The sequence below is a fragment of the Centroberyx affinis genome, unplaced genomic scaffold, assembly GCF_046629955.1.
Source record: "Centroberyx affinis isolate AG114_WGS23_722 - 3 ecotype Tasmania unplaced genomic scaffold, CSIRO-AGI_Caff_v1 ptg002586l_1, whole genome shotgun sequence".
Taxonomy (NCBI): Eukaryota; Metazoa; Chordata; class Actinopteri; order Beryciformes; family Berycidae; genus Centroberyx; species Centroberyx affinis.
Genome location: NW_027280791.1, coordinates 128,178 through 148,121, shown reverse-complemented (window position 1 = coordinate 148,121; position 19,944 = coordinate 128,178). Strand labels below are relative to the sequence as shown.

Sequence of the window (19,944 nt, the reverse complement as noted above, 5' to 3'; positions counted from 1 at the left end):
CTTTTAACACACAGCTTTGGTACAATGTGCTTGACAGAGCAACTGAGAACAAATACAGACTGAAAACAAGAGAGAACAGACAATCACAAAAAACCCCACAAGCACTGATTATTAGTTTTACTTTTATGGATATAGTTTGGACAACTTTGGAACTGAGACACACTGTATGAATATATCTAATGTAGTTTATCCCACATAACATATATAAGTCCAAACTAACAACAACACTGATATAGTGTTTCTAACTACTTACTGAGATTTACTAAGAGTTTGTCAGGTTTAAAAATGCAATTAATTAAAATGAAATTCTTTACAGCTGACCAACGTGTTACATAATAACATGTTATCAAATACATCATTTTTTAAATTTTTCATTTTTACTATTGCAGTGTATTCTATTGTATGTTTTACTATTGTATTGTTTTTTATTCTGAAAAACACTTTGTAAACTTTAAGATAAAGATTATTATCATTATGATTATTATTATCTTCATCCCTAACAAGACAAACCCAGCCTCACCTCAGCTGATAGTCTTTATCAAACCAGTCTGCGTGTCTTTGTGACTGAAATGTGAAGCTGTGCTCAAAGGAGTTTTTAGCAACAGGGAGTGTGTGATTGTTGTTTCCTGAGAAGCCTGATGCCTCAGGTCTCAGCTATGTGCGCCAAGGCATGCACACAGCTTCTGGTGTTATGTCTTTGGATCAAGTCCAAAACAACGGTCTGGACGATGACAACTGGTGAGGCTGACGGGGTGTGGAGCTGAATAGCTGGAAAAACACTTCTTTTTCTACTGGGGTTTCTGCTCTTTTATTATCTGACCTCATATACACAACATCTGAGGTTTGAGAAGGGGTTGAAAATAGAGAAAAGTTTCAAAATAGTAGATGTTCGCCTGTTAATTTCAAGAATTTGTCAGAGCACATAAGGACTTTTTCGGATATGATTCCATCAAAGAAGAGAAAATGTTTAAGCATAAAGGAGAAGACTTTGTGAAATTAGTTTGTACCCTAAAGAAATGTCGCCAGATTTGTCAAGAAATACACTTTAATAGGAATTTGTAGCAGTATTAAGGAAAATCAGATCTTTTTCCAAGACGTTTCATATACATAGCACATGGTTTAGCAGTTTAATGAAGTTCTTTCTCTCAGGATGTTCAAAACGTTTTCACAAAAGAGATTTTGTTTGAGAAACCATTTCCTGCTTCCGCTTCCAGCGTTTGCCAGCAAAAGTGAGTCAGCAGGTTAAGAAAACATGACTCTCAAAATAACGTGCAAGCAATTCAATTTACTTCCATAGCTGTAGTAAAAGTAAGAGAACTGTTATTTATTTTATTTAACTTTTATTTACCAGGAAGTCCTACCATTGAGAACCAATTTCTCTTTTACAAGGCCTGAAGGCTTCTCAAATTCCTAAAGCTTTAAAAAAAAACTTTGAGGTTTATATCTTGGTCACTACCATTGAAGGATCCTACAGCAGAATATTACACAGTTTTACAGCATCACAGTACTCTACTGTCGTTTAGTAATCAAAGAAAAAATGAAAAAGCATCGCACACAGCAAATTGCTTCATTCAGGTAATCTTTAATGACAAAATGTTTATCAATTTTCCAATGAAGAGGGAAAAACAAAATTAAAGCAAATATATCATTACAATAACTACTGTTATACCATAGCAGTCTGAGGGAAATCGTTTTCTACACCTTCCACATCCTATTCACATTAGGCCCTGCCCTCAACATAGTGTTTCTCACACCTTGCTTTCGATTCGAGCGAAAACATGATCTTCGTCAAAGTTTAGGACTTTATTCAGCTCCGACTATCGCTCCTGCTCTGTGCGTTCACAATCCGTCTCCAATGTCATCAAAAAACAGAAACAGAACAGAAACACAAAACAAAACCCAAACAGAAAAGAACAATCCAAAATACCTCCTCTTCCAAAACTGCATGTACAAACACAGGCAGAAAAACAGCTTTGTGGCACAAAATAACAGTGCAGTATCTCTGTGGCCGGGTTGCAGACAATGAGACCAAAGTAAACTCAGTGGATGTTTTTTGTTTTTGTTTTGTTTGTTTTTTGGGGGGGGGGGGGGGGGGGGGAGCAGTGAGGCACATGGTTCACAGAGCGGAGCCTTTAAGGGTCAAACTAGTCCCCCGTCCCTGTTGGCAGTCAGTGAGTGAGTTTGTTTTAAGAAATTAGAAAAGAGGACAGCAGGTGGAGACGTCGTCCTGAGTAGACCTGGGCTCAAACAGCATTTACAAACTATTCTAAGCCTTTGTTTTGGAGTGCCAAATTTTACTTTTTACTGCATTTGTTGTTGTCGATCACAGAAAAGTAAACTAAACTGATTTTCAAACACTTTTCTATGTGTGTCTAAACTTCTGGCACTCATTGAGTCGTCCAATATGGCAAACCCTGCTCATCTGTCACCAAAATAGGTTATAACAAGCAAAAAAAACATAATGTGGAAATACTGTTTGACCCAAGTCTGGCCATGACAGCTACACTTGGAGAGCTAAATTAAAAACACCACTGTGAAACTATGGCCCCTACCATAGAGATACTGCAGTGAAGCCTATGTCTGAGCACTATTATCAAGCTTTTCAATCATGCTGTAGGAGTACATGACCTTATTCAACATGCTAGCCAAGTACCTGTGTTTACAAATATAGTAGAGCCTTGTTAGGTAGAAACAAACCTCCCCTTTAAAATCGATTGAAAGTTGCCACGCTTTGGCCGCATCGGAAATGGAAGCGAAACAATCGTTAGGTGAGGTTCAGTACGGGTCATTAGCAGTACCGTCCCGCCTGCCTGTCCCGGTTTAGACCGACCGCAAAATCAGTTCCCTCTGTCTGCAGCTTCATCAGTGGGATGAAGCGTCTCTGTTTGTTTTGCTTGAATTACAGCAGGTAAAGGTTTAAGTGTCTGGAAGAAGGGCTGGGTAGCACAGGAAACTTTTCCTTAACGATACCGGTTCTAAAACAATACTTTCCCCCCCCTCTAATAACCTTCCTTTATTGGGTGAAGGGAAATTACCTTATACAATACAGTAAATTATTTCATTTACTTTTCATGTAACGCCTTTTGCTTCTTTAAATAAAATCACTCAATCGATTTCGTCAAAACAAAACAAAAAAGCAGAACATCTCATTGTCCCAAAGCTTTTTTGATACTAAACACTTTCTGATGCCTTAAAATCTACACCAATATCAACTAATCAGTACAGAACCAGTAGGTATCATGTTGCAGTACCCAGCCCTATATGGAATAAACCAGTCAGGAGGAGGGGGAACTGACTTTGGCAGTCTTCGGTCGGTGGAAGCGGGACCAGACTAGCTCTACGATATGTTGCAGACGACCTAGGAGGCTCGAGTTACATTGGAATGACAACATCGACACACGACAAGGACGGACAGACAACTGAACCTCTCTGGACCCCACAGCACTGTTACCCAAGACCCAACCACAAAATACTGTGTGTAAGCACGTGCACTGAGAGGGACAGACCGCCTGTCTGCCTGCCTGCACATTACAAATCTATACATCAGCTTCTGGTTATTGTCACTTTGTAAAACACTCACTCAGATGAAGAACTGGATAGATTTTAATTTACACTTTTCATCGCAGAACAGATGAAGCGACGTCACATAAAATGTCTCTCTTACGGCAGACAAAGCCAAAGACTCCCCCAGTGCATTTAATGTGTTTGTGTGTGGACTGGGATGGCCACTATGGTAACTCCTTTCATAATTACAACTTCTCAATAAACCACCAATGGTGTAAAATAAATAAAAAAGAGAGACAAAATTGTCTAAAGTAAATGTATTCATCATAAATCAACAAAAATGGCTACTTTCAAAGGCATGCTCACATTATCAGTTCAACATAGCCGACTCTGAATTTGGTTGAATCCTCTTGTTGGGCTACTCAAGTAGGTGGCACAATCTCAGGTCAATTGTATTTTTCTAAATTGGACAGTTCTCCCTTGTTACCAGGTAATCAAAGGGCGCCGGGATAGCGTGAAAGTAGAAGAGTTTTGGTTTGGTTTAATGCTGCGCCCCCTCCTAGAAAACCCACCCATTATAAACCCAGTTATACCCAATCACTGGGGAAAAGGGAAATATGACCTTAATCATTCCTTGAAAAGCTTATACAAATGAGTGAAAGGATATAAGGAGGGGAAGAGAGGGATATCTACAGACAGTCAGAGAAAGACCGATAAAGAAAGGGGGAAAGAGAGAGAGAGAGAGAGAGAGGGAGAGAGGAAAAGGCAATGCATTCCTCCTGAGAACATGTCAAATCTCAGGGCCAAGGAGGAGAGAGGCAGGAGGAGAGGCAGAGGGAGGAGAGAGAGAGAGAGAGAAAGAGAGAGAGAGGAAAAGAGGGAGAGTTGGAGGAGAGATGGGTATTCTTCTCACAACAGCAAAAAAAAAATTTCCCTAACAAGTCATGGCCACATCTCAGGCACTTCTTCAGTTTCAGGTTCAGAAAGAGCTTGCGGGTGGCGTGGTCAACCTCTTCCCAATGTAGACTCTGTTAAAAAGAAATAATAAATAAGACAATTAAGTGTGTTAGCATCATCCAACAATCCTGCTTCTCTCAGAATCACGTTTTATACAGTGGGAATTCCAGCAAAAAGATATCCGACTGTTTCGGCTATGCTTTATGATGATGTAAAGCACACCTAACCATGGTTTATAAACAAGATAAACAAGGTAGGTCCCTGTCAACACTATGGAAGTATTACACCATCAATATTAAAAGGATCAACACCATTCAGAGCCCCAGAACTTCCCCGGCACAGCTTAAGCCCTTGTCAACACTGCAATCGAAGGCCGAGTGTCACCTCTCAAGTGACTTACGGTACATTCAGATGCTACAAAGCAACGAGAAGTCATTCGTTTTCAATGGAAGCCGGCGACACAAAGCTACAAACACCAGAGCCTAAAATGTAGCAGCGTGTCGGGGGTCTGAAGCTACAAACTGAAGCTCGGCTGGCTTCAACTTTTTTCCACACTCTGATGATGCGGTGAAGTGCAAACCAATCAGAGTAGAGGGAAGGCAGAGTAGGGTAGCTATATTTATTCTTATCTACTTAATGAATTATTTCAATTAACAAGAACGATTATTTTTAACTCGCTATGAGCCAATATGCAGCCTGAGATCCTCGCACCAGTTCCTCCTCACTGTTTCAAAGTCTAGTCTAAAGACGGAGAGCAATCGGACCTTTGCTGTCACCAAGGCTTTGGAACAGCCTGCATGAGGATCTCAGGCTAACCTCTTCTGTTTCAATATTTGTCACATTTAAAACACATTTTTTTTCAAACTAGTGTTTCTGTTATGTTATTAATGTTCTTGTTTGCTTATATTTTGGATTGTTTCATCTGGTTTTGCTTGTTTTTACTTCTTTTTACAATCTTTTATTCTACTGTTGTTCTTTTAACTGTGAAGCACTTTGGCTTACTAGTTAACATTAGCAACTGAACTGTTAGCAAACAGTTTACAGAATATTACATACACTGAATCACTGCTTAAACAACAACAATGTATTTTATTATAAGATCCTTGAGTGTCTTCATAAAAGGATTTTATACATATTTATGTAGCCAGAATTAGCCAGGATTACTGTAGACTGTAGATCACTGTGTTGCAGCAGTCAATGTAAACTAATACATAATGAATCCAGAAGTATGTTCTCCCATCATGTGACATTGTCTGAACTCATTTGCACACAAAGAGGATTATGGGAGAACAAAATTGCTGCTAAGGCGTGAAGATTTATAGTTCAAGTTACATTTCCACAATAATATAACTTTTACTTTATTTTATTAATTATATAGTGCTCAATAAAATTGTATATAATGAGTTTCATTTCTCTAATTTGGCTCTTGAGGACCACAAAGCCGTTATATAACCGTATAAAATGTACCATAGCCAAGAGAGCTATTGTGATTATGGGGAGTTTGTTAATGATGCCAATCGGTAGTCACATCACGTACCAGAAAAAGCTCTCTTGGGCATCGTTGCTGTGACATATCTGACAGAGGAGCCAGGATTACTGTGATGTGTTATTATAAAGAGAAACGCTCCTGGGAGCGGCCGACCTGACCATGGGACAGCAGGTGTGAACTGCAGCCTTTTAGCTGGCAGCTGCTCTACCAGCCGAAATATGTAAAAAGGGAGGAAGCTGCCCAGCTGCCTTCTGTCTGCTGCTGTATAGCTCCCCCTGCTGGGCTTCATGTGCGACTGCAGACTGCTGGAGTCACATGGAAATATGGAAGAACTTGCAAAGCACAAACTGAAATCAATAAATTGTTTTCTGGCTTTGTCAAACATTTATTTGAACAGCCACAGCGCCTGAAGTTTCAACCCTAGGTCATCATCAGCGGTGAACTGAACATTTCATATACTGGCTGCAAGATCTATATAGTATCTATAGGCTTTATGTCCCTTTAACATGCTTGACTCAGTGTATTAAGCACATTAAGAAATGTGTGTATATGATCTCTATAAGGTTACAGGCCAATATTGGTCTTTTATTAAATATCAGGTATTGGCTAATTAGTGTTGTCCACCTCTGTATAAGAAGGAGGTTTCTCCCTGACCACAGCTATATAAAAAGTCTGTAAAACATGCAATGATTTTTGTTTTCCTTGCACATTTTATTTATTCTAATTGTTAATTAAGAACCAATTTTAACCAAAATTATTTTTTTTTTGTTCATTTAAATGCAGTAATGGATCAAAAAAATTCCCCTACTATTGAATAGGTGTAAATTCATTAGTTTCAAGTTTGAACAGAAGGTTTCTGTATCCCATGGTTTAAATGCTGTTTCAGAGGCTTCTCTACCCTGCCAAGAACCTGTAATTTATTTGGCATGAAATGAGAAAAAATATGAAATAAAAGATACTGAATATATAAGAATGTAACAAAATGTAACTCAGTGCTACACATTTCAATTACAAACTACTGTCAGGACTGTCGTGCAGTCAATGACATCATCATCAGACAGAGGGACCCTGGGACTTGTAGTTTTTTTTCTTACCCTAGTCCGAGAGCGAGGATGTGTGATAGTAGCAGCGAGGGGATGAAGACTTTGAGGAACTCGGCGGAGAAGATGCCTCCTTTCTTCATGGCCCCGGTCTTCCTCATGCTGAGTGTTACCGAGCGCCGGGGGTGACGGAAGTGAAACTCCCTGCACAAATCACAAACCGCTTTAGTCTCCACATGCAATAAAACAGGGTTCGCACACTCACTTGGACATCAAACTCAAGGACTCGAAATTGGGATGTTTTGTGGTAAAACATGACACTGGTCAGAATTAGACATACAGACACATTTTCTTTTTACTCCTGATCTTGTCAAGTCAAGAGATCCTGATGAAATACTTCATTTTAAAACTGCAGATCACCATCACTAGGTTTTCCTCAGGATGGGAAGCATTGATCCACAGCACTGAGACATACTGATTTCAGTTAAAATATCAAATACTTTCAACCTGATCCATTCATTTTCAAAAACTTAGGAAATGAATAAGAAAGCCCCTATGTTGGGTAAGAAAATGGACATAAAATAAGGCTTCTCTGGTGCGTCGATTTCAAATAGAACAAAAAAAAAAGGGAAATCAAACAAAAAAAGGGAAATCTGCACTCTCAAAAAGTTGTCTTGATTTATTTGACATGTTTCAAATAAAAAAATATGCAACTTGGCAAACTGAAAAGACAACGTGTCGCCCATGTTTGCCAAGTCAGTTTGCCAGGCATGTAAAATAAAATCAGTCAAGACCTGTTTTTGACATTGCGGATTTCCCTTTTTTTTTGGTTCTCAAAAACTTTTAAAGGCTTTATTCTATTTTTCTCAAATCTACAAAAGTTAAAGGATGTTCAAAGCCCGTGGGAACCCTGGTGCAGGGATTTGTCCTGTTGGTATCGGTGCAGAAACAAATACGCTGACACACATGGTACAGAAACAGCGGGACCTTACATATTGTACAGTGTAAGTGGCCAAAGTGCAAGATATATCTTACACAGACTATACTCAGCATTAAATAACTATATGAAACCGGGCAAATTATGGTTGCTGCTGTAGAATTTAAAAGGATAAAGACAAGACACACAGTAATGCTACAAGACGCACAATAATATCAGTTTTACCGGAGCAATTTCTACCTAATTGTAGAAGCAGCTAAGCATGTCAGGATTATTTAATGCACAGAAAAATGAGTTGAGAGGATTTTGAGATTAAGCTACACTGAGACCACCTAAGTGAATTATCCTTAGACTGTTACATGATGTTGTACAATGTACTGTAAGGGCAGTGTACAGGCTCCTATATATTTTCCATTTTAAAAACGTCATTAATTTTCTCAGCTTTTAGATACTGCTAATCTATTTTTAAATACCTGTAAATTATCAAAATCATGTACCATACTTGGCCATACTTTCCAGACTTGCATATGAGCGCTGGGAGTACTGTTGTCAATATGTAGAGTATAGTGTATATGTTCAACATAATGCTACTGCTGAGGAAAAACCCTGTAACTGCAACTTTGGTGGTTTTCATACACATGACCCTTTATAGGTAGAGCAACTGTCATGACCAAAAGGTCCATGAAACCTGTTAAATACGGATAAAAGTTAATGAATGAATGGTTGTGGATATTAAGGTTGTTTTTCTGAATTCAAGATTACTTTCTGAATATTTTCATCTGACAGCAGCAACATAATGATAGCTGTTTCTGTAGAGTACAGTACAGCACGTTTCTAAAGCAAAGTTTACACAGTGCTTCAACCACACCAACCACAAATATGATTACATAAGAAGGCAAAAACAAAGGAACAATAGTGGAAAGATAAGTGTCATTACAAAGTTGACAAAGTACTTCACAATCAAGACAAACAAAAGACAAGTTTATACAAAAAAAGTTGCGACAAAAACAAAGGAAGGGAAGAGAAGTATCATTACACAAAAACCAATCTTCAGAAACAGATGTTAAGAAGTGATTTAAAAGATGACACCGATTCTGCTCAGGGGAGGTTTTCCAAAGTGTAGGTACTACAGAGTCTGCTTTAGTTTTCAGTTTATATTTAGGAATGACCTGAAGGCACCTGGTCGGGGATCTGAGGTAAGGGGTTAAGAAGTCAGAGATATAACTGGAGTGAAACCTAATCCCTGCTTTTAAAGTGATCAGAAAAATATTGAATCAAACATCTGAAACTAACAGACAACCAGCGAAGCGATGCCAGAATTGAGTTATGTGACCGTTAGCACCAGTCAAAATCCTAGCTGTTGCGTTTTGCACAAGGTGGAAGCATTGGACAAACTTTTGATTTGGTTAGGAGTAAAGTAATAGTTTAAGCGAGAGGAAATAAAAGTATGAATGTCTTTCCTCCAGACTGCTGAAGGATAAAAATGGCTTTATTTTGGAGATCGTTCTTGACTAAATGACACTCAACAAACCATGCAAAGAATCCAAACACTGCTCAACAATAGGAAAACAATATCCTTTTCACTGGGTATATATACACACATATATATATATACTGTATATATACAGTACTGTACAAAATCTGTGTCCAAAATTTGATCACATCTGTGTCACTGAGGAAGATGTGATTGAAACAGATTTTTTTACAGCACTTTATATTGTGAAGAGCATCATGGATCATTAAAGAAAATCTTTTTTCCCAACGCCTCAGTGATAAGGATCTTTTTTTCCCCCTATTGTCGAGCAGTGGGAGGATTCTTTGCATGGTTCGTTGAGTATTTCTTATTGGAATTTACGCACCTGCATGCATATTTGAAACAGTTCTCTCCATTTATTGAGAAACTCTTGACTGAGTGAAACAGGACTGAACTCTCTTTACCTGAACATCAAAGGTCAGGTCAGCATCAAAGACGATTCCCAAGTTTCTAGCAGCTGGCTTTTATATTAGTGCTTTGAACCAGATTTACATCCATGATGAGTGATCACCTTCTCAAAAGGAACATGAAGCTGTGTGTGTGTCCAGTTGTCATGGGAAACATAATGCTGATGCTCAGTACATACTTGGGGGGAATGTTTTCCGGTCGACTGGACCAGTCAGCCACCCAGTCTGCGTCCTTCATGAGGATGTCCATGTCCCTCTCCTTGTCCAGGACGTCCTCTTCCGACTAGAGAACACACACACACACACACACACACACTCAATTTAGCAACCTCGGCCTATGGGGAACCACTGAGGCCATGATGAATGACCACTCTTTAAGGACAAACAAGACACTCTGTGTGTGTGTGTGTGTGTGTGTGTGTGTGTGTGTGTGTGTGTGTGTGTGTGTGTGTGTGTGTGTGTAGTTGCCATGGGCACGGACAGTCATTGGCATCTCTATTCATTATTCCACAAAAATAGAAGTCTGCACACAAGAAACCCCATTTATACTTTTATTGGATTAATCAATCCAATGTGGACGAGCAATGCCAAGCTGACAAAGATCCAAATTGAACTGAATTACTGTCAATAAAAGTGATTGATCAGTGTTTCTGGTGTGTGACTATTTTCTACAAAGAACCTGCAACAGCGGCAGCTTTGGGAATAACGGTGACATGGCACGCTGTCCAAGGAAGACAGAAATACACGGGGCGTGGCTGCCATCTCCATGGAAACTAAAGCCAGCCTGTAGTTGTCATTCACACGTATACACCACCTCAGGGGCAGCAGTTGATATTGCCATGGCAACAGGCTGGAAGAAGCCGGGGCACACCAACTCTTACTTGGCTGTCTCTCCTGCTGGACACGTCCACGTCGAAGATGATCTGTCCGTCATCCTGGGGACTGTGGGGCCGGGGGGGGCTGCGGGCGGGGCCGAACGGCAAAACAAAAAACCCGTTAACAGGCCACACACTCCCACAAACTCATGAACTCATGACTCCCTCTGAACTTTGGATCACGCTGGAAATTTCCCATGCATAATGTAATAGCCTGAATCTCATCTGAACTGAACGTGTGACTGCCCAGTAACAGGAAGGTCAGACATTCAGTCCCAACAACAGCCAGTGTGTCCAGTTCCTGTAAAAGTGTCGCTGAGCAAGACAATAAACCGCTCCCTGCTGCAGGAGAGCTGCTCCTGTACTCTGACCTCTCTGATGTATGTGTACATGGTTCTCAACGTGGGGTCCGGGGACCACCAGGGGTCCTTGAGTGGTTCCAGGGCGTCCCCAGCAAATTGATGAATTGTTAAACTTCACCATCATTTAATTTACAACAAGTTAACACAACTAGAGAATGTAGAAGATTGACTACTTTGATCATAGTTTCACTGTTATCTCTCTACCTACAATACAGATAGTCATGGAATTCTACACAAAATCATATTTAACAATAAAAACATTTGGGTCTGAGAGACAAATTTGACAGATTTGGGTCAGAGACAAAATCTCACCATGGCTCTAATAAAAGGTTGAGAATCACTGTCTTAAAGGGATGAGCAAAGAAACAATTCCCATTACGCTATATGCAACATGACAACATGCTCCAAAATGCTAAGACTATGCCCCATTGATGTCTATAGTATTTTGAACCTGCTTATTTCATCTGGAGCGCAGCTTGTAGCCTGTTGACACAAAGCTGCTGGCTGTTATTGTAATACTCCAGATAAGCATCCTCAGGTGACTCATTGACAGCTGACTACCCGGCTCTCTGATAAGCTCTGCTTTATGGCAGCGACGTGGATTACAAACAAGCGCATGATGAGGGTGGCGGTTAAAAGGGAAGGATCTGGATTTTCTTTAAGTGTGCTCAATAAATTGGGAGTAAACTGTGAAAGAAGACGTGATTGATTTCGAGAAGTCAACTCAACTTCTGAGTAGTAGTGAAGTCAGAGCAAAAGTCACCTCAACATCACAAGGGCTGTTTTGAAAGAGGAACCGCTACTCATTTAATCCACAGAGTTCGGTCTTCCACTGGTATTGATCAATATTAAACTCCTCTCTTTAGAAATTCAAAATGTTTTCATGCTACACTCCTCATTGCAGAGACGCTGGTACCCTGTGAGCAATATCAGTGTGAGACGATGAAGGCATGAATGCATGGGGCTCAGAGTCTTCGCATTTTAGATACCGTCTGCCATGGCGCTCTGAGATTTGCTACAAACTGTAAAGCTCTCACTCACCACTGCACATTACTTACAAGGGCTGGTTGGCCATCCCTGTCCATGCGAAGGCTTAGTCATTAGTATACCTTCATTTATAAGGCCATTTTGGGAGAGCTTCCATCCTATTTATGCATTTATATCAAGGAAAATGTTAGCAGCCAGCCAGTATAGTCTTAGGTCCCATGACTCTTTTCTTTTGACTGTGCCTAAAACCAGGACTGAGGATGGGCAAAAAGCATTTATGGTCTCTTTATGCCCCCACTGCATGGAGCAGTTTACAGAAAGACTTGAATCTTAAGGAACTGATTACACTATCTGAGTTCAAAACTATAGTAAAGTGTATGGAAGATGATTCTATTGGAAATTGTACGCGTTTTTAACATGGTGTGACTTCTGGATTCACTGTGCCCTCTCTCTCTTCTTTTTCCTTCTCCCCCCTTGCTCTCCCTACCTCTCTTTTGCTCGTTTCCAATAAAGGTTAAATAAAAAAACAATTAAAAAATGCATGTCCTTTCAGTTCAATTCTATCACTTATTTTTACATTTACTCCAGCCGTGGTATTATATGGAATGGTTTGAGTGCGATGTTGAGAGTAATGGTAAGATACTCTCGTAGGTTTGCACTAGCATTTCTAACAAATACAGGTTTCTAAAAATCCAGGAACTTCACATCAAATCTAGTGGGAGACTCAAATGACCTTTTCAAAAACAGCATACAAGTGACTTCAGATTGAAAATCAATGGCATTTTCTGAAAATGTACGCTCCTAACTTAGTGAGAGTTAAGAGGAACTTGGGCCAGGAACCAACTTCTCCATGTGGCTAAAATCTACTCCACCAGTTACAGACACAGGCTTGTATGAACTAATGAACTCATGACTTCCTTTGAGCGTTTGGACGTGGTGGAAATTCCTCATTTCTAATTTGATAATCTAGTTCTCATTCTGTATTTAACGTTAAGAAGGATATAAGAAATGTAACAGCTTTCTGATCTGAGTTTCCCAGTTTCCTCTGCTTTGAACAAACGGTCTTCTCCACAGGGATCCTACTGGGCTCTGCAGTGATATTTTTCCCAAGAAGAGCATGTGTAAAATCGCTGTGGAAAATTACCTGAAAAAACCCAAGTTGTACATATACTCCTTGTTTTGTTTTGTTTTTTTTATTTTACGGGTGACATAAATCTATTTTAGGACTATGTGCTACTAAAATGGTAGCACTGTAAAACCCAGTCCCAATGCTACCTGTTTTGTCTGTTTTCATATTTGTTTACTGTTTTCCATCTTAGTCTTGTAAATGTTTACTCTTGGGGCATTAGCTATGTTGCGTTTTTTTTTTTTTATAATACTACCCTACATTTTTTTTACACAGTCTGTTTTATGTAGTCTGCTACTTGTGGACCCGAGGAACACTTGAACACTGACTAACACTGAAACAGTTAATGTGGTTAAAATTACCACCATTACTGCTACTACTACTACTAATAATAATAATTAATTAGTTAAGTAATAATAATAATGATAATAATTAATCCCTGTAGAAAAAGTCTCTTTTCCCAAGCCCCCATGCACAGGTAGCATTATAGGGAGTTCAGAGGTCAGAGGTCAGCTACAGAACAACAGGGATTCATGCTCTTGCTTAAGGACACTTCAGCAGGGCGGACGGTGCCCATCCTGGGATATTTTAAATAAATAAATGATGTCCAGAGGACTCCTAAGTTGACGCTACCTGTCGCAGGAGGAGTTGCTGCGGCTCGACTCGTGCTGGGCGTCCAGCAGGATCTTCTCCATGTCTCCGTTGTGGATGGAGGACGAGGAGGGGACGTGCTCCAGCCCCCCCACTATGGCCTCCTCCTCCTCCTCCACCTGAGGAAGGGGCAGCAGGTCGGGGGCCGGGCCGGCTGTGGAGGGCGACTGGGCCGAGGCAGCTGCGCCTCTGTTCATCTCCAGCTCCACCCAGGACCCTGTGGGGAGAAGGGAAACAAACACGCCTGTGTTTATTCACAACTCTCAGTGCAATAATTCAAGTGTTGCCCTGCATTTGCACTCATGGTACTGTGAGGCAGTTTGGATAAAATGGCAAATGTCATGGGAAAGAAAAAAAAACAGTCACACCAGAGTTTCCCCCTCCCGGCAAGGGTTTTTTTTTTCTCAGTGGGGTGGAGAAGCCTCTGAAGCAGCATTAGAGCATGTAGGCTAATGATAAAACTCTGCATTGAAAACAACTCTTGGGAGAGTTCACACAGGCAGGGCAGCCCACTAGTCCAGTGGCTCTCAAACTGGGAGTCAGGACCCCCCAAGGGGTCACGAGATAATCTTGGGGGGGTCATGAGATGATTAATGGGATAGGAAAAAAGCATATTTCTACTATACAAATTTATTATCATGACTATTTTTCACAAATTTTTGCTTTTTTTTCCTTGTGAAATACTGAACAGTTTTCAGCCTCCTCTGATCATGAATCAAATGAAACAACCTGAAAAGGGAAAAGCATTCTTTGGTTGAACATTTTTGTTTTAGGGGATCACAAGCCAAAAGGGTTGAGAACCACTGCACTAGTCTACACTAGGGTAGTGCTTTAGCTAAATTTCCTGATTTGTAAGCTTAAAACTGCTAAATAATAACTTTATAGCACTTTTCAAAAGAAAAGGTTCAAGGTGCTTTACAAATAAACCCCTACGTTATGATATAAAGGTTAAATATCAGGCAATTTAACATTTCTTTTCAAAGCACAATGCAGTTTAGACATTTCAGGATCCAACAATAAGGATAGTCTGATGTCACTGTGCCAATGAAAAGTTGTGTCCATAAACCAGTAAACCGGTATCAGGGCAAGACTTGACAGGCCCAAGCAGGACCAAGCCTGCATTTGCCAATAAAATTATTACCATGCAAATGGGAAACTCTGACCTCATCTATTTCAGTGCATATTACCGCCCCTCTGATTATATTCCCACAGAATAATAACCTGCACATGGCATGGATATGAGACTTAGACTTATACAGCAGGTCACAGAATAGCATACACTAGGAAACACTGAAGTACTTAATGGCTGATTGATTCGAACAAAATGTGACTTTTTGTGTAGCAACAGTAGATCGTTTTTTTTTTGGGGGGGAAGAAGATTTCTGTCCTGTCTCAAGCAGGGCAGTGAGGGGAAAAAAAGTAATCGTTGGAGCTTGCATAGCTTACAGCTGTAAACCCATTTCATGTTTATTTCTTGTCCAAAAAGCCACTGAGTTTACAGTACACACACCGCAACAAAAGGGCTTTATTCAAAATCCACAGAAAAAGAAGGGAGAAGGGATGAGAGACAGGAGGAAGGACAAAAGGATTTCCTGAGACTAAGACGGACGGACAGCCTGCGTCCCTCCGTCACAGAAGTTACAGAGTAAAGCTCTTCCTGTCTGCCAGTCTTGTCTCCATTTACTGCACAGCGGTGAAAGGCCAGTAAATGCCTGTCTCATGTGTGAGCGAGCGCTGTGGTTTCTAGACCTTGACTGTGATATACGACGTCGACCGCCGACCCTGCTTGATCCTTGTTCCTACGTGAGCTCAGACATGGACTGGCAACAGGAGGAGTCACAGCACATCAGAGCTGGGACACAAATATAGAGAAGGGGCGGACCTTGCGTTTGGAAAAACCGGGGGAAGTGGACGAAAAATATTCCACCAACGTCTGCAGTGATTTCACCAGCGGAAAACACTTTCTCCCCTCTGCCCTTAAAGAGGAAGGCCTCCAGAGCAGGTCATATGACCCCATAACAGTAAGTAAACACACAGGTCATGTGACAAGGGCCTAGCAACCTCTCAGCGGGCCAGGCAGTGATAACCCCCCCCCAAACCCCCACCGCCTCCCACCCTCCAGGCCTCGACTCAGCACCCACTCTCATCCTGCGGATTACACGGCGGACTGCAAGCCAAGCTGCTGTCGACGGCCCATTGTCTCCGCTCCACGGGCTAAAACCACGTTGCCATGACGCCAGCGAGGACGAACATTCTGGGCCGCGGAGCCGTTATCAGCTGTTGGTCGGGGTTTAGGGGGAAAGCACAGGGGGAGATGGGCATGTTGTGACCTCTCTGACTTGAGCTACTGATGGCTCGGACAGGGTGGGTGGGGTGTGTGTGTGTGTGGGTGTGTGTGTGTGTGTGTGTGTGTGTGTGTGTGTGTGTGTGTGTGTGTGTGGAGGGGTGGGGTGGGGTGGGGTTGAAGATCCCAGGTATTAGACAAAATGTTTACAGTGCTGGTGTGGGGGATCCAGGAAACGCCAAAACAAACACCAGCGTCTCAGATAGATAACAGAGCGCACTGCCATCCTCCCTATCTGATAACAGCAAGGTCCTATTGTCCCTATACTGTCAGTATGTACTGCTGCTGTGTAATGTGTCCTTGTGCTGAAACAATAAGTCGATTAAACTGATTAGTCAATCAACAGAAGATTAATCTGTTATAATTTTAGTAATCGACCGATTGATCGGTTTAGTCATTTATCAAGTAAAAATACCAAATATTTACTGGTTACAGCTTCAAAAACGCCAATATTTGCTTGTTTTTCTTTGTTTCATATAATTATAAAATGGATTATTTGGGATTTTTTTTTACTGCTGGTCAGACTAAGTAAGCAATTTTAAGACATAATTTTGAGCTCTGGTAACTTCTGACAGGCATATGTCATTATTTTGGACATTTTATAGACTGAATGAAAACAAAATCGATTAATTGATAATGACAATAATAGTTACAGCCCTACTTTGTGCACCGATGCCACCAAGACAAATTCGTTATACTTTGTTATTTGTTATACTTTTATTTATACTTTGTTATACTTATTTGTCGGTAATTAAAGTGATTCTGACTCTGATTCAGTTAGGCCTAATGATGACCACTAATTAAGCATCTAGACTTAGTAAGTAGTGTGACTAATTGTTGATTAGTTAGATCTAGGTAGGCTCGTTCTCTGTAAAGCCCTTTGAGATATGGGCTATGAATAAACTTAATTTGATTTAAAAAATAAAAATAGAAATATGTAATTAAACGTTTGAGAACCATGTCTTCAAGTGGCGGCTCCCTCACTATCATGAAAGCACGATTTAGGCCTATACTAAAAGTTATTAGTCTCCCCTCTGAGCTAAAAACTAACAGCCTTGGGTGTAATGAGAAAGAACCGTCTCTAATAAAAGCAATACTTCTTGCTTTCCAGGCCATACTGTAAATAGGCACACAATATAGCACAACATGCAGTCAAATCTAAGACTGACAGTAGTGACCAGGGTGGGACCATTATTAATACCAACCACCAGCTAAATTGCTGGTAAATTTAGGCTGTGGTACGTTTGTTTGTTCCGCCGGCCACTTGGGACGGTAACCATCCATCATTGTCAATCCTATAAATCTTCTATAAAAGTTAAACTCCTGCCCTGACTGAGACTGTGCCACGCTCCTCGGCCAGCTCCCATGTCCTCTTGGCGCTGCGTGCTGCTGAAACACTTTCCCCACCTTCCGACACGTCCAAAACGTCTGTCCCCTTGTCAATGTGGCCATAAATAGCATGCCAAGTCACTGCACCCCATAGTGTGGTAAAGCTTCACCGCAGCAGCTTTCTAAGCAGACTCCCCCCCCCCCCTTCTCTCTTTCTGAGTCAGGTCAACAAAATACTGCTGTGGTATGAGTACTAGTTTGATAAACATGCCTTTGTTTACATCTCTGGTTGCCCATGCATGCCGAGGTCTTTAAATACGTGTATCCCTTTACCAGCCATTAGTCTGAATGTTCAGGTAGTAACAGACCACACACAGTATCTTTTTCTCTCTCTCTCTCTCTCTCTCTCTCACATACACACACATATAAAGCTGTAATCATTGTAATAGGGAGAACTAGCCAAATGCAAAGTGAGCTTGTAAATAGGCCTAATTTAGTAATTTAAACCCATTTTGCTCCAACTGAGCATGACATATATTTAGTTAGGCAAATGGGCAGGGATCTATTTTGAGGCAGTTTGTCACTTTTCAGAAGTCTACCCAAAATCTGAAAAACTCTAAAGTTAAAAGGATCACAAACAAGTAACAACAAGTAACAACACATGACTGCTAACAACTGCAATGCCGTTTTTTTGGGGTTTTTTCCAAGCCCTCACAGACTGTAAAATACCCCAACTGTACGAAAATCGTTCAATTCCTTTGGTTTGCCCCCATTTTTGTCGATTCTGACTCCTTCTATCTCGGCTTGTTGACAATGCTTAAAACCCGCCTACATACCACCGCGTGGTTCGCCGATTGGTCTACTCGCTTGTCAGTCGAACGGTGACGCCGCCTGCTGAAACGCCATTGGCCGAGCCGCCGTCAATAAACCAACTGAACATACTGTTCTCACTCCTCCCCCGAGCCTCCAATGTAGCCTCACGGCGAAAAAAAAAAAAGATGAACGGGTAGATTTTAACTGCCTGGAACTATTAAAACCCATCAGAAAACTATCAAAAACACACCGCTGCCTACCGGGCCAAGTTTCCCAGTGAATACACAGAATGACAGGCGTTTACAGTCAAGCATTTCGGCGATATTTACCATTTAGTCCGGAGTCTCCGTTGTTGTCTGTGGAAGTAGCAGCGTCGGACATCGTGCCTGTGCGCAGGGTGGCTTGCATAAGACTGTCAATGCAAAACGCGCACTGCCTCTGCACACATTCAGACGTGCGCACAGCTGCGTGCAATAATAGCTGACCTGAGTCCGCTTTCTGCCGTGTGTGAGACAGAGGCTACAGTGCGGCGGTTTGTTTTCGTTAGCTGGTCCAGAGACGGTGGGTCAGAAGAGAGCGAGCGAGCGCGAGCCGCTCCGATCTTCCTGGACCTGAGTGATGACGTCAGACCACCCCCCCGTTGATAACAAAGACGGAAAAAGAGTCAAATTACGCAACGAGATGAAACCGCTGCAGCCATCCAAAACTGCACGGGTGAAATGGATTCAAAAAATAAACATCAGGGCGTTGACTAAATCCACCGTGTCCACTGAGTTTACACAAATGGCATTTCTAGTCGTAAACGTGCATGCTCTCACGTACGCACACACACACACGCGCCAACCCAGCCACGAGGCAGATGTGTGCAGGAGTGGTTTTCACTGCAACACAACACTACACACACCGACTGATTTCATTAAAGGAGTTGCCTGCCTCCTCTCTGCTAATCAGCGAAATCAGTTCCTGTTTTTGGTTAGGACTGAAAACCTGCTTACTTGGGTGTGTGGATTGGCACCAGGGTTGAAGCCATTCATTCGTGACTTAAATTGACAATGCATGGTCAGGGAATTACACACAGCTCTAAGGAAACAGAATTGGAATTGGAATGACAGTAGAGTTGCAACGATTAATCGATTAGTTGTCAACTATTAAATTAATTGCCAACTATTTTGATAATCGATTAATCGGTTTGAGTAATTTTTACAAAAAATAAGTCAAAATTCTCTGATTCCAGCTTTTTAAATGTGAATATTTTCTGGTTTCTTTACCCCTCTGTGACAGTAAACTGAATATCTTTGGGTTGTGGACAAAACAAGACATTTGAGGACGTCATCTTGGGCTTTGGGAAACACTGATCCACATTTTTCACCATTTTCTGACATTTTATAGACCAAACAACTAATCGATTAATTGAGAAAATAATCAACAGATTAATAGACAATGAAAATAATCGTTAGTTGCAGCCCTAAATGACAGAAGTGAAATTTAATGGAATTAAATTCTGTTTCCTAAGAGAAGTCGTCTTGACTCACTAAACATCATAAATCAAACATTATGAATCAAATAAAAGTTAAACAAACCATTGCATT

General features: G+C 41.1%; 1 protein-coding gene across 1 annotated transcript; it reads right to left on the bottom strand.

Moving 5' to 3' along the window:
• Window positions 1-1,570: 1,570 nt before the first annotated feature.
• LOC139656949 (BCL2/adenovirus E1B 19 kDa protein-interacting protein 3-like) lies at window positions 1,571-18,955 on the bottom strand. Its single transcript, XM_071534599.1, has 6 exons — window positions 18,685-18,955; window positions 13,852-14,086; window positions 10,750-10,828; window positions 10,048-10,151; window positions 7,045-7,194; window positions 1,571-4,532 (listed from the first exon to the last, which is right to left on the bottom strand). The coding sequence occupies exons 1-6, from the start codon at window positions 18,761-18,763 to the stop codon at window positions 4,484-4,486; spliced, it is 696 nt and encodes a 231-aa protein (XP_071390700.1). The 5' UTR covers window positions 18,764-18,955; the 3' UTR covers window positions 1,571-4,483.
• Window positions 18,956-19,944: the final 989 nt, after the last annotated feature.

Excerpts from the sequence above, each read along its gene's own strand:
- LOC139656949 (XM_071534599.1), bottom strand. The coding sequence starts at position 18,763 with ATGCAAGCCACCCTGCGCACAGGCACGATGTCCGACGCTGCTACTTCC. Across the intron at positions 14,087-18,684 it reads CGGAGACTCCGGACTAAATG|GGTCCTGGGTGGAGCTGGAG; the intron begins GTAAATATCGCC and ends TTCTCCCCACAG. Across the intron at positions 4,533-7,044 it reads ATCCTCGCTCTCGGACTAGG|AGTCTACATTGGGAAGAGGT; the intron begins GTAAGAAAAAAA and ends TCTTTTTAACAG.